Source organism: Fundulus heteroclitus, chromosome 23 (genome assembly GCF_011125445.2).
Source record: "Fundulus heteroclitus isolate FHET01 chromosome 23, MU-UCD_Fhet_4.1, whole genome shotgun sequence".
Classification (NCBI taxonomy): Eukaryota; Metazoa; Chordata; class Actinopteri; order Cyprinodontiformes; family Fundulidae; genus Fundulus; species Fundulus heteroclitus.
Window position 1 is genome coordinate 22,881,232 of NC_046383.1, and position 14,238 is coordinate 22,895,469.

A 14,238-nucleotide genomic window follows, 5' to 3' on the forward strand; every position below is an offset into this window, starting at 1 on the left:
GCACCTGAAGTTTTGTAGTCTTTTGTTCTCTGTGGGCAGAGAGGTCCTTGTTCCTTCCCATGGCTGGTCAAAACATCCTGCTGACCCCCCAGAGCATCTCAGAGCAGGTCCTGAAAAACCCAGGATGCTATTTTCTGTTGCTCTAAACTGTAATGTCATGATTATTAATATGTGCTAATGCTACTGTGAGAAGAACAGACTGGCTGGGAGTGAACGGGTTGATTTATGAATAGTATATCATGCTGATGCTATAAATACAGACTCAGCCTCTGCAGTGTCTCTTTTTAACTGCACTGAATGCATGTGAGCAACACTGGTTTGATCAGGTGTCACTGCGCTGTGGAAGAGGCTTTATTAGAAAGCACCTTCCTCGCCTATTTGTGATGTTATTAATATGTGGACATGCTCTTCATACCTACTGTTAAGTATTGCGGAGGATATGTTATGTCGTAGGCCTGTTCCTGGGAACCCTGTTACAGTAAAAAGTCTTTGAAATATCAAAACATTTTTGAAAGAAATCTTGTGGCATTAGGTAGAAAACTGAGAATGTGTCAGGTAACAGCGTAGTCAGGCAGCAGACATGCAGGATGCAGGACTCAAATAAAGTAAACCTTTACTGCACAGGAGTCAACTAATAATAAATGACAAGGATTTGGCAAATACGTTCTGAACAGTGAAGAAAATAAGCCGCAGGTGGGTCGATTACAAACAGGAAACCTGACTTGATACTGGACAGGAAAGTAAGACGGTAAGGGGGAAGGGTCAAAAATCGCCCTCTTTGAATGCGCTGACCCTTGTGAAATGTTACAGAAGACTTAGGAGGTATTCTTTTACCAATATTTGTGGCACTGGTCATTTTGTCTAAAATAATTATTCCTGAACATGGGAATTCTTTCCCCTTCTGAATAGATTTACTCAAATTAAAGGTTGCATTTTTTTAAATATCTTTCTCTGTGAGAAATACTGTAAGGTATGCAACACAAGATTTATATATTCCATCGTATATTTTAAGGTTTTTTACACTTGTTGGCCAGGGGTTTCAGTAATTGTGAAGTGAGCTGTAGTAAATCACTCGCATGTCTGCCATCTGTTCATTAGAGTCAAAGCTCCGAAAGACAAGGTCTCTGGATGGTGGCCGTGTGTGATGAAGTAGGAGTGTTCATTCTCACCGGGACGGTCTGCCAGGTTTAGTCTCTGTGGGCTCATGTAGTTGTAGTGTGACTCAGAGACACAATGAGACTCCTCGTTATGCTGACTCACTAAGATCTCATTCAGATTTTTGCAATTAATTAAATACCGTTAAGCCCTAAATTGTTCATACCCATTACAGATTGAGGTTTAGATTTATGTCTGTTCAGCGAAGAGGGGGAAAAAATCTGTTATTTACATTTGAACAATTGGTTCCATGTCCAAAATTATTCATACCTCTCTCGATAATCAGTAGGAAAGGCTTTAAAGGCAGTTAGAGCAACCGAATGCGTCCAGCATTGTATTTGACCCTGGAAATGGTATTCTTGGTGTAATGTGCTTCTCTTTTTTTATAAAAAAAAATAATAATAAAATTAAAGCTGCACCACTATGGCTAAGTAATTCCATTTCTGTTCCATCTCACCACAAAACAGAAGACCAGAACGTCCTCTTCTTTACTTGGATGAGATTTTGCAAAGGCCAGGTGGGCTCTTGTGGACCTCACTGTGAGAAACGCCTGGCTCCTTGGCCGGCATCCATGGCGTCCACCGCTCCATTGAAGTGTCTGCTTTGAGTCGTGTCCGCTGCCAGGCCTCACATTCTTCAGAACGGCCTTGTCTGTGATCTTTGGATTCTCTTTCACCGCTTGCACCATCAGCCTCGGCAGTAAAGGCGTCACTTTTGACTTCCCACCACATCACTCAAGATTTCCCACAATGTGTTTTTTTTCTTGTATTTTTATTTAGCAATGCGTCGTTCTGGGGCCCCTGGAACTTGAAGTCGTTTAAATTATTGCCTGAAACAATCCCCAGTCTTCACTGAGCTCCTTTTTGTATAGGTCATCACCTGCCACAGTCCGACATCATATCTGTATCCTTTCTTGTCAGAAAAAAAACAACAAACGTATCGATAAAGTCAAAAAAATGACTTTAAATCTGCCAGTGGTGTGAATAATTATGGGGCCAACTGTATAAGCTGCTGCAATCACATCATCAAGATAATAGATTTCAGTGTCTTTCCCGTTAATGCGAAAATGTGTCTGCTTTCTAGCTAACAAACGCTGCCAGCTGTATTGCCAGTCAAAAGAGACCAGAGCTGTGGTCCTCATGGAGAAACTGGTGCTGGACGGCACGCGCTGCTCGTACAAGGACCCGCACAGTGTGTGCGTGCGTGGCGCGTGTCAGGTGAGTTGCTTCCCATGTGCGTTTGTGTGCGTCGAACTTAAAGAGCTGCACTCGTTCGAAATTAAGCCTCCTTGGTTTGCATTAACAGAAGGTGGGCTGTGACGGCGTGGTGGGCTCCTCGAAGCAGGAGGACAATTGTGGCGTGTGTGGAGGCGACAACTCCAGATGCGAAACCTTCAAAGAAACAATCATGCGCACGGCTAAAAAGCAAGGTAAAGAGACAAAAGCAGAGTTGGTTCCATCTGGAGGGAAAATATGCTTGAACGTAGGCCTTTCTCCCGTGTTCTTATGCTTGAATAAACATCGCCCTCTGCAGGAAGAAGCATGAAAATGACCCGAAACCTCTGGGAGATTTGACCATATGTTTCCATGCGGACATTGCCAAGAACTTACGTCAAAGTTCATGAGCTAATGTTGAGTCTATTATCTAACTATTGAAGTCAGGGCAGACCTACCTCAGGAGAGCAGAATTCCTGGAAGAGTCTGGCTCTTTTTTTTTCCCGGTTCAAAGTAATGAAAACTTTTCCAGTGAGACAGCTTTTCTGCTTAGGTGTTCTGTCAGGAAACGGCAAATGGAGCTGTTTGAAAGAGGAGGGCTTTATGATTTTAGATCCAAAAAAAACCTCTTTGAGTGTGTCGTTTCAGGCTTCCTTAAAGTTCTTGAAATCCCCAGAGGAGCCAGGCATTTACTGATTCAGGAGCTGAACGCCACCTCACACACTTTCGGTACGTGGCATCATGCCTTGCCTCTTTTTCTGTCAGCCACATCTGTATGTGTTCACTTTTTTTTTTCTTCATACAGAATTGCTCTTTCTCATTCATCTACAGCTGTTAAAAACGTGGCATCGGGACTGTTTTTCCTAAACGGGGAGAATGAATACCCGGAATCCCGCTCGGTTATAGAGAAGGGGGTGGAGTGGGAATATGAGAATGACAACGACAAGGAAACCCTTCAGAGCACAGGGCCCCTCAGACATGGGGTTCTAATAATGGTACAAACAGCAGGAGGGAATTAAATGTTGAGTTTCTGATTACAAATCCTTAATGAAGCCAGATTCCCTGAGGTTATCCTTGCCGGTCTCTCTTACAGATGAAATTACACGGAGATCAGGATATCAATTTGTCGTATAAATACATGATGAATATGGATGGAGACTCCACCATTCAGGACAACATGCTGGTAGAAGATAGCGCTTACGAATGGGCTCCGAAGAGATGGTCCTCCTGCTCCAAAGCTTGTGGCGGAGGTATGGTATAACGCCAGGGAGAACACAGTCTCATCAGTCACATTTTGTCTTTCAGTTGTTATACCGTCACTTTCTCTTTAGGGAAGCAGTATCTGCGATACGGCTGCAGAAGAAAGGTTGACAGCAAGATGGTTCACAAAAGCTTCTGTAACAAGTCCAACATGAAGCCCAAAGGAGACAGAAGAGACTGCAACCAGGAGCCCTGCCCTCCGCCAATGTATGTATTCGCAGCAGTAACCAAATGTTACTTATGCTTCTGTTGGAAACATGCACAGTGTGTTTCAACATGTTTCATATGGGGCTGCATAGTCACTGACCAGTCAGGGTGCCCACGCTGACTCCTGTCCACCAACGAAAAAAACAGGACAGGACAACTAATCATTATAACCAAACCACAGAGTAATGGAAGAAGGTGGCTGGTCCGACGAGTCATGTTTCCTTTTATACAACATGGATTAGGTTCTAGGTACATTCGTATATGTCACCTAGCTGTGAAGCGTACATGGGGTTCTCTGAGGGCTGATAATACACCCTATCACAATGCAATTGTGGTTCGTGTCCAGTTTGTGAGTCTGAATTGGTGACTTGGCCTCCAAAGTTCCCCGGCTGTCAATATTGTTGAGCAACTGTGGGATGTGCTGGAAGAAAAAGGTCAGATCCATGTCCGCCTCATCCTGCTACCCGCTAACATACCACAGCACGCCTGCAGGGGTCCAGGGGTTTCCATGCCTCGACAAGTCAGGGGCCCAACAGAGTATGAGGCGGGTGGTTATAATGTTATGCCTGATATCTAGACTTTATTTGAGCAGATTACAGCTTCTACCACCATTCCCGAATGACTTTTTATTGTCAATGTGGCTCATCTTTGTTTCATTGAATAATGTTTTATTTTTTGACTTGCAGCTGGGTGACAGGAGAGTGGCAGAACTGCAGTAAGCTCTGTGGGAAGACGGGGATGCAAGTGCGCTCTGTCACCTGTGTTCAGCCCTTGGAGGACAACACAACGCGCCTCATACACAATAAACACTGCAGTGACGACCGTCCCGAGTCTCGCAGGTCCTGCAACCGATTCCCGTGCCCCACGCAGTGGAGAGTCAGCCCCTGGTCAAAGGTTTGCACTGAAGACATGCATTTAAAACAAATAAATCAACGTTTTTGCAAAGAGATGATTGTGTTTATCCTAAATGATGTTTGATAGGTAATTGCATTGTGTGTGTTATTATCCTGTGCTGCCAGTGTTCAGTGACTTGCGGGAACGGGACGCAGCAGAGGCAGGCGCTGTGCCACACCAGGGACAACACCATTGGACTCTGTCTAGACAGCAAGCCTGACACAATAAGAGTTTGTCGCATGGAACCATGTCACAGTAGGTGTTAAACGAACTCCACAGCACAAACAATCCTCAAATCAAGCATATTTAGAGCCGCTCTTGTGATTGACATACTCCTTATTCAATAGTAGTGAAGTGAAAACTGTGTATAGGACAGTTACTGGGGAAAAAACTTCCCCAGCAGAAATGTAAAACAATAAATCGTTTACAAGAACGAGTCCTAAGTTCAGTTCACACAGGTTAAAATGAATTGATTTGTGTTCATAGTTCACTTCCTAAACGTTTTTAAATTAAGTTCCAAGGGTCCAACTTCAAGTTGCTTAACATATTTTGTGTAAATTAAGTTTTAAAAAAACTTAAGCATGAACTGACTCAGCGTAACCTGATAGCATTAAGTTTTTAAGCTGGAGCCTTTTAGTTAAGATTCATTCCTGTGAAGCGAAGCTGGATGTCAAATTTAATGCGTGGGGACGCACAAAGGGATAAATTACCAACATAGGTCGATACAAAGCTGAACTATCTCTGCTAGGTGACTCTCAGCAGACACTGAGCGTGAATCTTTGCTCACCCCTCAACAAAGCGGCGCCAAACGAGGTCACGGTGAGCCGCGTTGCCCTACGTTCTCCACCCAAAGAACAACATCACTCGGTTAACGGTGTTCAAAAATGTGAACTCCAATCATGGACACCTTCCCTTGAGCAACATCGCACTACAGCGACGGCGTGGCACCAGTTCTTTCTGTTTCTACAGCAGCAATTAAACATTTCCGCTTCAGCTCCAAATCTTTGCGGCGCCAGAAAATAGATTTGCTTTTGTCAGATACCAGAGGTGAGCTCATGGAGTCCAATATCAACATAAATTATTGTGAGCTCACAATTAGTTTGGCTTTTAGTCCATTAAGGTCAAAACAGAAATGAAATATTACCTAAAAGCCAGATCAGTGGTGAAAACACCCGATTTATTTCCTATCGTCATCTTGCTGGTTATCTCAGCATTGACTGATTTAGTTCAACGGATCAGATAAAACCCTATTCAGCTGAAATTTGGTGCGTTTCAGTCTTCTAAGAAGCACATCCACAGTATAAATGTTGGTTTATGGTGAGCATAGTGGCTTTATGTTTAGCTCTGATGCCTCACAGCAACAAACTCCTGGGTTTCAATGCCGGCCAAGGCCTTTCTGTGTGGATTTTTCATGTTCTTAGTGTTTCCTTTCCACTGCTCCACCTTCATGCCACAGTCAAAGACATACATGTAAGTTAACTGACCCCTATGAATTGTCCTCAGCCATGAGTGTTTACACAATCGCAACGCCCCAATTCAGGTGAGTTGCAACCCACCTCCCCGCCCCTCTGAATAGGCTTAAGGGGCATGTAGAAAATCGATAGATTAGCATTGCAGCATAACAGTGAGCGTTGAAACACTGGTGATATTAACATGTCTCGACCCAAACAATGCAGTCCGTTAGGAAGACTTTCCTCCTTCAACCTGGATTCTTTGTAGTTATACACGGTTTAAACATTTGCTTAACATATATTTAATAATGCTGTGGTGCCATGTGGGAAACCAAATTGTTTTTAAACTGCTTTGCAGAACCAGAAGGAACTGCTTTTGCACCAGCCTCTCTCCATCGCTGCAAAACCCTAACTTGCGTTTATAAGTAACTACATTCACAGACTTTTTCCACCGTATTCCTAAATGACGTGATACACTGTTTGGATTCACCCTCCTCCACCCTTCCCCCTTTACCTCCACTGAGTCACATTTGTCTGGTATTATCTAAGGGGTCCAGGCTTACTGAGTCTAGTCAGAAAATCACACCGAGCCACTGCCAGACATCCTAAGGCATGGTGTGCACTAGTAAATTAATTACTACTGATCATAAAAGGACATGATTACATTTTTCATTATTCCTTAAACCTAAAATCCTGCTTTTCCTTTGGTGGTTGACATTTAAATCTCATCGGGCACATTTAAGTTTGCAGCCGCAAACATATTCGGACATGTTTGAACTTTGAAAGGACGTCCATAGGTGTTTGATTGTCATAACAGACCAATAAGTAAAAAATAAAAAGAATAAGACATCTTGCAAAAAAAATTTAAACATTCACTTCAAATATGCAGCTCATTAAATGCCTAAATAAACCACTTTGCTTCAGCTTATGTTTTCATTCTGGAAGTTGCTAACCTAATGGATCCATCAGCATCACCACCACCTCCATTTTCATGGGTGGGGGGGGGGGGGTGAATAGAGAAGAAAGTGAAGCAAGATCCAGGTTACTATTATAAGCTGAAGATCAGTTGTTTTCTGTAAGTGGAACTATCCAGTGTGGACATATAAAAGAAAATGATCCTAACAAGTTGATAAAAACATGTTGAAAATGTCAGAAAGCACCACACCTTCCTTAAACGACATCATTATATTGTCCCTAACAGCAACCCTTTTGTTTCTGTGTCTCCTTCGCAGAGGGCTCATCAGACCTCAACAAGAATGGCAACATTCTGATCCAGTGGCTCTCCCGGCCCAACCCCAACTACCCGAGGATCTCATCACGTAAAACCTCCCTCTATAGCTCCCAGCCCGGCCTTCACAGCGACAGCCGCAGCCGCATGTCTGTCCTCTGCTGGGCCCTGCCCATTTCTGTCCTCCTGTCTCTGCAGGGCCGGCCCCGGCTGGCCCCCTGACCTGCCCTTCCTGCTGCGCCTTGTGCCTGTGCCCACGCCCGTGTGAGCGAGCAGCAAAGCTTTTGCTTCTCTTTTTGGGGAGGGGGGGGATGTTCTCTCTCTCTCTCTGTCTGTCTGAGGCGGCTCTAACCGGGGGGGAGGTCTCTGGCTCCTGTGTGTGCTAGTTGGTTCTCTCTTGCTCTGTCTCTCTTTATCTATCTCTCCTCTGTGGAGCATTGTGTTGTAACCGCTGGCCAGTCGAAAACTTAAAAGATCAACAAAAAATTTGGTGTGAAGAGGATTCGAAGTGGCAAACGGGCTTTCACTGACACCTCCTGGGATGTGTGGAAAGGGGCCGTCCATGTGTGAGGGGACCCCGTCTCCTCTCTGCATTCGGTGGCCATGTTTTTGCGCGAGCTCGCTGCGTGTTGCTATGGGTTATCACACCTGGGACACAGCAGGGCTTTTCTTTTTTTCTTTTGTTTCTTTTTTTTTTTGTAGCGCACTGTCAGTGTGGGAGAAAAAGATGTGAAAATAATCAGAAATGGTATATAAATATCTATATCAAAAATTATATATATATATCTAAAAAAAATATGAAAGCTTTATTGTGAATGTGATCTGAGGACATCTTTGCTAAAGTGCTCATCCCAACATCTCGGTTCCATTCGGTGATGAAAATGGCGCGCTCCCATTTCCAGATTGACAGGAACTCAGCACAGGGTCAGCAAGTAATGGGATTTATTTATTTATTTATTTATTTTTGAGTTGATTTTATTTTTGCTAGGTGAACTTGGGAAGGTGTGAAAATTGTGAAGGATAATAAGATAAAAAAGAATTTAAAATAAAAAAAAACAGGGTAGTTTGACCACTTGAGGTTGCTTCCCATTCCACCTCATCATCAGCCATCCTCTCTTTGACTGTTATACAAAAGTTCAATAAATGCAGCTTATTTGTGCTTGCAGAGTTTAAACAAATACATCTATAAATATATTTGTATTTATATATACCTATAAATCTAAATCTATATGACTACCAATAATATTATTAACATTTACCATGAATAAGCTGTAGCTTATTTGCCTAAAACCTTTGGACTGCTATTGATCGCTTAGATCCTTGACTGTTATGTGTATTTTTTTAATGATTTTACATGAATACAGATAAATATTTAATAAAGGCAAAGTGTTTTGTGGGGAAAGTGTTTGACCCATATTATGCAGGACTTGGTCAGTTAGTTGCCTCTCCATTTGCTCAGATGGATCAGTGGTTTTACTGTTGCTTCTTGTTTTTTGTTATTTTTTTCTTTCAGTATAGGATCACTTTTTGTCATGCACATTTGCATTTATCACCTGGATGTTTGGAGTCGTGTCCGTGCGAGCATGCATCTGTCCCCCGGGCAAGTCCACGGCAACATGTGCAAGGGCGGATGTGTGTCTCATCGCGTGCGAGCGTGTGTGCGAGGGTGCTAAATCATTTGGGCTTTTAACACACTGCGATCAGATACAGAAATACCTCATAAACTTTGATTTTTGAGAACGTCCGGTGGTCTCGCTTTATGTTTTTTGACGAACATTAACCACATGAACAATGCCTTATCTCGGATTGAATGTAATGGCATTTATCTGTGAAAGAGATGGCTTTACTCATTCAAAGTTTCACTCGGAATAGAGGCAGCTTCAAACCAACTTAACAAACTCACACCCGCCAACCATCAAAACCTACCAAGCTGACGTCGGACCAGTGTCCGACTACCGGAAAGGATTTTCAAAGGGCCTAGGGTACTGACACATATGGCATCTTGGAAAACAAAACAAAAAAAAAAAAAGAACACTTCAGACTTGTCATTGTATTGTGATCACATATTTCTGTTGTGACTATGTAGCGAGCTATCCAAGGTTTCCTTCTGCTGGAGTTGGACTGTACGAAACCAAGCCAGACCTAGCAGTGCGATACTGTATATAAAATTGGTGTTGACTGTATTTAATAATGTTCATGACTGTTATCTTCTATAATATTCTATACTATGGGTAACTGTTTTGTGGCTTCACTGGCCTGCTGCGTGGGGCTGGCTAACGTTTGAAGAAACATTCAGATGGACTACGTGCACTGCGTCTATATGCACTTTGATTTATCAGGGAAATTTTATTAATGTTTTGTAAATGTTTCATATGACACTTAATGTGCCATTCCAGTTTTTACATCATCATGGAAATTCAGTATTTTTCTTTAAAGAAAAAAAAAAAAAGCGAGTATGATTTATGTACTTCATGTTTTCTTTCTCGGTCAGTTGCCAGATTGACCTGTTGATTTCCAAGTAATCAAGTGTTTTACCAAAGTGACTGTGAACTTGTAACTTTCGATACAGTTGAATTATTTTTCTTAAGGAAAAAAAAAATATCTATATATCTATATAATGAGCTGGAGGTGGGGGCATACATCTCATTGTTTCAGTTCCTGTCATTCTCAACAGCAAAGTTGTATCAATAAAAATGTTTTAAAAAGTGTGACTTTTTACTCTGCAGGAATTTTTACCACGGAAAGTATTAGGTGTAGTTGCACAGTGTAGTTATTTCTTGTTCTGCCTTTAATACATATCTGACTCATTCAAAGGTAAACAATGGTTAAGTTAATGATAAAATGTCACTCGTATGTCTGAAAATTCTGCAGCTTTAGACTGACAAAGTGTAAAACAAAACTTCATCACTATTACCGATTACACACTCAGCTATGAAAGTCTGGACGCTGCAGGATCTCCTATTTTTCTCTTTTTCCTGACAGCAACAGACCCCGCGTGCAGTTTCTACAGGTCGGCCTCACTCTCTGCTGCTCCAACACGGATTAACTCCACTAAGAAAGCCACTTTAATGTTCTGACAAAACATGAATCATTTCTAAATGTACACACTGAAAGACCCGAGACGTGTAGCTGCATGTAGCATTTTCTGTCTGTTTTGAAATGGTTCATTGATAATACGGCCTTTGATAGGCTCCTGTTCATCTGTGTGGACTAAACTTGCTTTAGAAATTCAGCATTTTGTTTTGCATGTAGTAACACCCAATTATAAGTGTTTCTCTGAAAGCCGCAGCTGCATCATAATCGCTGTGAATGTCAAATAAAAGGGTAAAAAAGGGCTTACTTTTTAAGAGGAAACCCCAGATTTGATCAGCAAAATAATTTCACTGAACTGTAACACCATTTTGCAAGTGCCTCACATGAAATCCGGTTTCATGTGATTAAAAACAAACTGCTTGGAAAAGGCGGACATTTGGATAGAGCCGACATAATTAAAAGTAGATCAGGAGTAGTAAGAGCTGAGATTTGTCAGGGAGTCCCAGTACCGATCATTTAGGAATGTCATGACCTGGAGCTGGTAACAGGAGGCGGATCTGGAGTTCCCTAATTTGTACATACCTGATGATCAAAAATAATGTTAGAAATTAAGTTAAAGATCAATCTTTCCTACACCCAAGGAAAGTTTAATGAACAACACAAGACTGGCAATCCTTTTGTTCTATTTCAGCTGCTCTGGACTAATCTAATGGCTGTTCTTCAGTATGTTCTCCTCAACCTTCCTTCATCCTCTTCTGGGGGGTCTGGCTTTGCTACTGTATTTTACGAATTACACACATACAAATGCTACTATTTTACAGAATATATTCTTTACCTTAGAAACATTGCACATTGCTTCATGGTATTTTCTGTTCCCAGTATGAGCTCTTTGTCTCTCCTTCGCAGGCCTACAATGTAAAGGAGACCGCTCGGTGTTCTGTCGTATGGACGCTCTGCACCGCTACTGCTCACTGCCAGACTACTGGCGCTTATGCTGCAAGACCTGCAGCAACATCAACGATTCCACAGTGGAGCCTAACTCCCCTGCCACAGCCACCCTCAACAGCACTGTCCCACCTACACCATCCAAGAGCCTCTTCAGCTCCATTCTCACCACCGCTCAGCCAACTAAAGCCGCCGTCTCTACCGCCACTCGCCCCCCAGCCTCTAAAACCATAACCCCTTATTCAACTACATCTTCACCAGTGGCAACAAAAGTAAATCCCACTCGTCAGATGCGTGCAACTAGCATTCCTTTCCTCGTCACCACACTTTCTAGATCTGCTTCACCTTCTACTGTGACTCGCTTCCAAGCCTCTACACCCCAAACGCTTCATTCCACCACATCTTCAGCGAGAACAGTGAAAATAACTCACACTCAGACTTTTCCTTTCCACTCCACCACCTTTTCCAGCGCTTTTTCAACTTCTGCCACCACTGATTTTCCAGCTTCTACGTCCCAAACCCTCCATTCCACCCCGTCTTCACCATCTACCGCAAAGGTAATTCCCACTCATCTGCCAGCTGCGACAAGCATGTTTGTCCTTCCCACCATCTTTCCAACCATCATCCCTGCATTTTCTACCAGTCGTCCCAATGCTGAGATCACTGATCCGCTGTTGAAGAGCGCTTCAACAACTGGGACAACACGTGCCAAAGTCCTTACACCAAAACCTATTCCTGTAACAAGTCAGAAAGAAAGCAACCCCAAAATCAACAGGTCAAAATACAACCCTGAGAAGAAAATTCTGCCGCAACCCAAGAAAAAGGTGGTTCCATCAAAAGATAGTGGAAAAAAGGATATAGCACAAAAAAACATTACAAAAAACTATGTTCCAACAAGAAACAATCTTCAAAAGAAAACAAGTATTAGTACAAAACCTGTAACTCCCAAAAAGACTATTGCATCAAACTCTAATAAGAAGAAGGCCCCTCCAACAAAAACAACCCCAAAAAAGACTTTTATCCCAACCCCTTCAGCAAAGAAGACCCCTCCAAAGAATATGCCTCCAAAGAAGACCATCCCACAAAAGCCTAATGTGACAAAGACTGACCCACCAAGCACCAGTCCCAAAAAAACTATTATACCAAACCCAACTAAAAAAAAGACCACAATTTCATCAAAGGCTAATGTCAAAAAGTCTAATGCACCCAACACAAGTCCGAAAAAGAATATTCTAACAGACCCAACCACAAAGAAGAAGACTCCAGCAAATAAAACACCAAACAAGACCCCAAAAAACCCTACAGTGAAAAAGTCCCCCTCGGCACATACTACGTCAAGAACAACCGTTTCACCGAAAGCTAATCTAAAAAAGGCTAATCCACTCAACAACCCTCCCAAAAAGAAAATGCCAAACACCAATCCTAAAAAGACAACGCCATTAAAGCACAATCCAGATAAAAAGAGTAAACCTTTACCGAAAAAAGAGGTTCATCTAAACACCAATCCCAAAAAAACTACCGAATCAAAGAAAATCGTCACAAAACGACCTCAAACAAAGACCAACCTTAAAAGCAACCCAAAACACTCACCAAAAGGTGTTGTCAAATCAAAGATTAATGTCAAACAGAGTAAAGTCAAGGAGACAAAGACCAATCCAAAGCTGAAAAAGTTGCACTTTAACACACCACCCACCCCTTATGAGGAGGATTTTTCCACCATTCCTGTCACAGCGCCGAGCTTTCCTTCGTCCGGGTCCAAAGTCAGCCCCACAAACGTTAGCGGGGATGCAGTGGTCACAGCCAGAACTCCACTCGTACACTACGGGAGCACAGACATAGAGACGACGACACCCGGCTCTTTCAATGAGTTCATAACACCCTCTGATGATGTTAACGCTGAAGCTGTCACAGGGACTACTGCATTTAGTGAAACCACAGTGACAAGTAGTGGTGAAGCTACATCAAGGAGTGAAGATGACATTAAAGAGTCCTACAGTAGTCCGGGAAGGGTCACAGACACCGTGGTGCTGGAGGACGGTCCCTCCATGGTGATCCCGACCATAAAAGGAGAGGACACCACAGAGCCGGCCTCTCCACCCTGGCTGGACCTGCCTGAGCACATCCCTGTAGGTTTCACCGGTCCCCCAACGACCGCGGTCTCTCACACAGTGTCGCCTGAAATCATCTCGAAGCCTCGGCAAAATGCTGCGGAGAACGACGCCAACTCGCTCGATGGGTTGGATAACAGAGTCGTCGGTGCTGACAGCGACATCTCTAAGAACAATCTGATCCCCAAGCTCTGGGTCAGCCTTAGAGAGCGAACCAAGAACAAACGAATACAAGAACTTCTGGAGGAGAAGCGAAATTTTCTCCTCCGGATGAAAAGGGGCCACACAGAACATTAGTTCACCAGAGATAAACTCTTCTTGATTGCTACAGTGTTTATATCAGGCATTCCAAAAGGGAAACAAAGAAAACATTTTCTAAAAAATCAACCAATAAGTATCATTCTCCAAGGTTCGGACAAAAGATATGTCGCTGAAAATTGCAGATTTGGTGCACCTTAGCTTGTAGACACAGTGCTGAGAAATAAAGAGGTCTACGTTCACAGGACCTTTGAAACGCCCCCCCCCCCCCCCCCTTTCACAAACGGTGCTGTTGCCTGAGAATTTAGTTACCATGTAAATAAGAAGTAATGTATTTTCTAAATTATATTGTTTTTACAAGCACAAATTTAGCACCTTGAGTCTTCAGTTGACATATTCCCGCCAATGACTGCAGCCACCCCCTCAGATTTCAGTGTTCTTAGAAATGGTTGTTTTGAATGAGATTAAATCATTTGTCAAGTCTT

At 42.9% G+C, this 14,238-nt stretch overlaps 2 protein-coding genes across 2 annotated transcripts in view; both read left to right on the plus strand.

Annotated features, from left to right (window-relative positions):
• The window catches only part of LOC105916818 (A disintegrin and metalloproteinase with thrombospondin motifs 2), a 192,831-nt gene extending 182,714 nt beyond the window's left edge, over window positions 1–10,117 (plus strand). The window contains exons 14-22 of the mRNA XM_036127079.1: window positions 2,239–2,372; window positions 2,461–2,584; window positions 3,018–3,098; window positions 3,201–3,364; window positions 3,463–3,619; window positions 3,701–3,836; window positions 4,523–4,730; window positions 4,856–4,985; window positions 7,414–10,117. Coding sequence (XP_035982972.1) covers window positions 2,239–2,372; window positions 2,461–2,584; window positions 3,018–3,098; window positions 3,201–3,364; window positions 3,463–3,619; window positions 3,701–3,836; window positions 4,523–4,730; window positions 4,856–4,985; window positions 7,414–7,631 — 1,352 coding nt within the window. The 3' untranslated portion in view covers window positions 7,632–10,117. The remainder of the gene's footprint in view (window positions 1–2,238; window positions 2,373–2,460; window positions 2,585–3,017; window positions 3,099–3,200; window positions 3,365–3,462; window positions 3,620–3,700; window positions 3,837–4,522; window positions 4,731–4,855; window positions 4,986–7,413) is intronic.
• LOC118557541 lies at window positions 8,993–13,994 on the plus strand. Its single transcript, XM_036127694.1, has 3 exons — window positions 8,993–9,041; window positions 11,349–11,581; window positions 13,016–13,994. The coding sequence occupies exons 1-3, from the start codon at window positions 8,993–8,995 to the stop codon at window positions 13,790–13,792; spliced, it is 1,059 nt and encodes a 352-aa protein (XP_035983587.1). The 3' UTR covers window positions 13,793–13,994.
• Window positions 13,995–14,238: the final 244 nt, after the last annotated feature.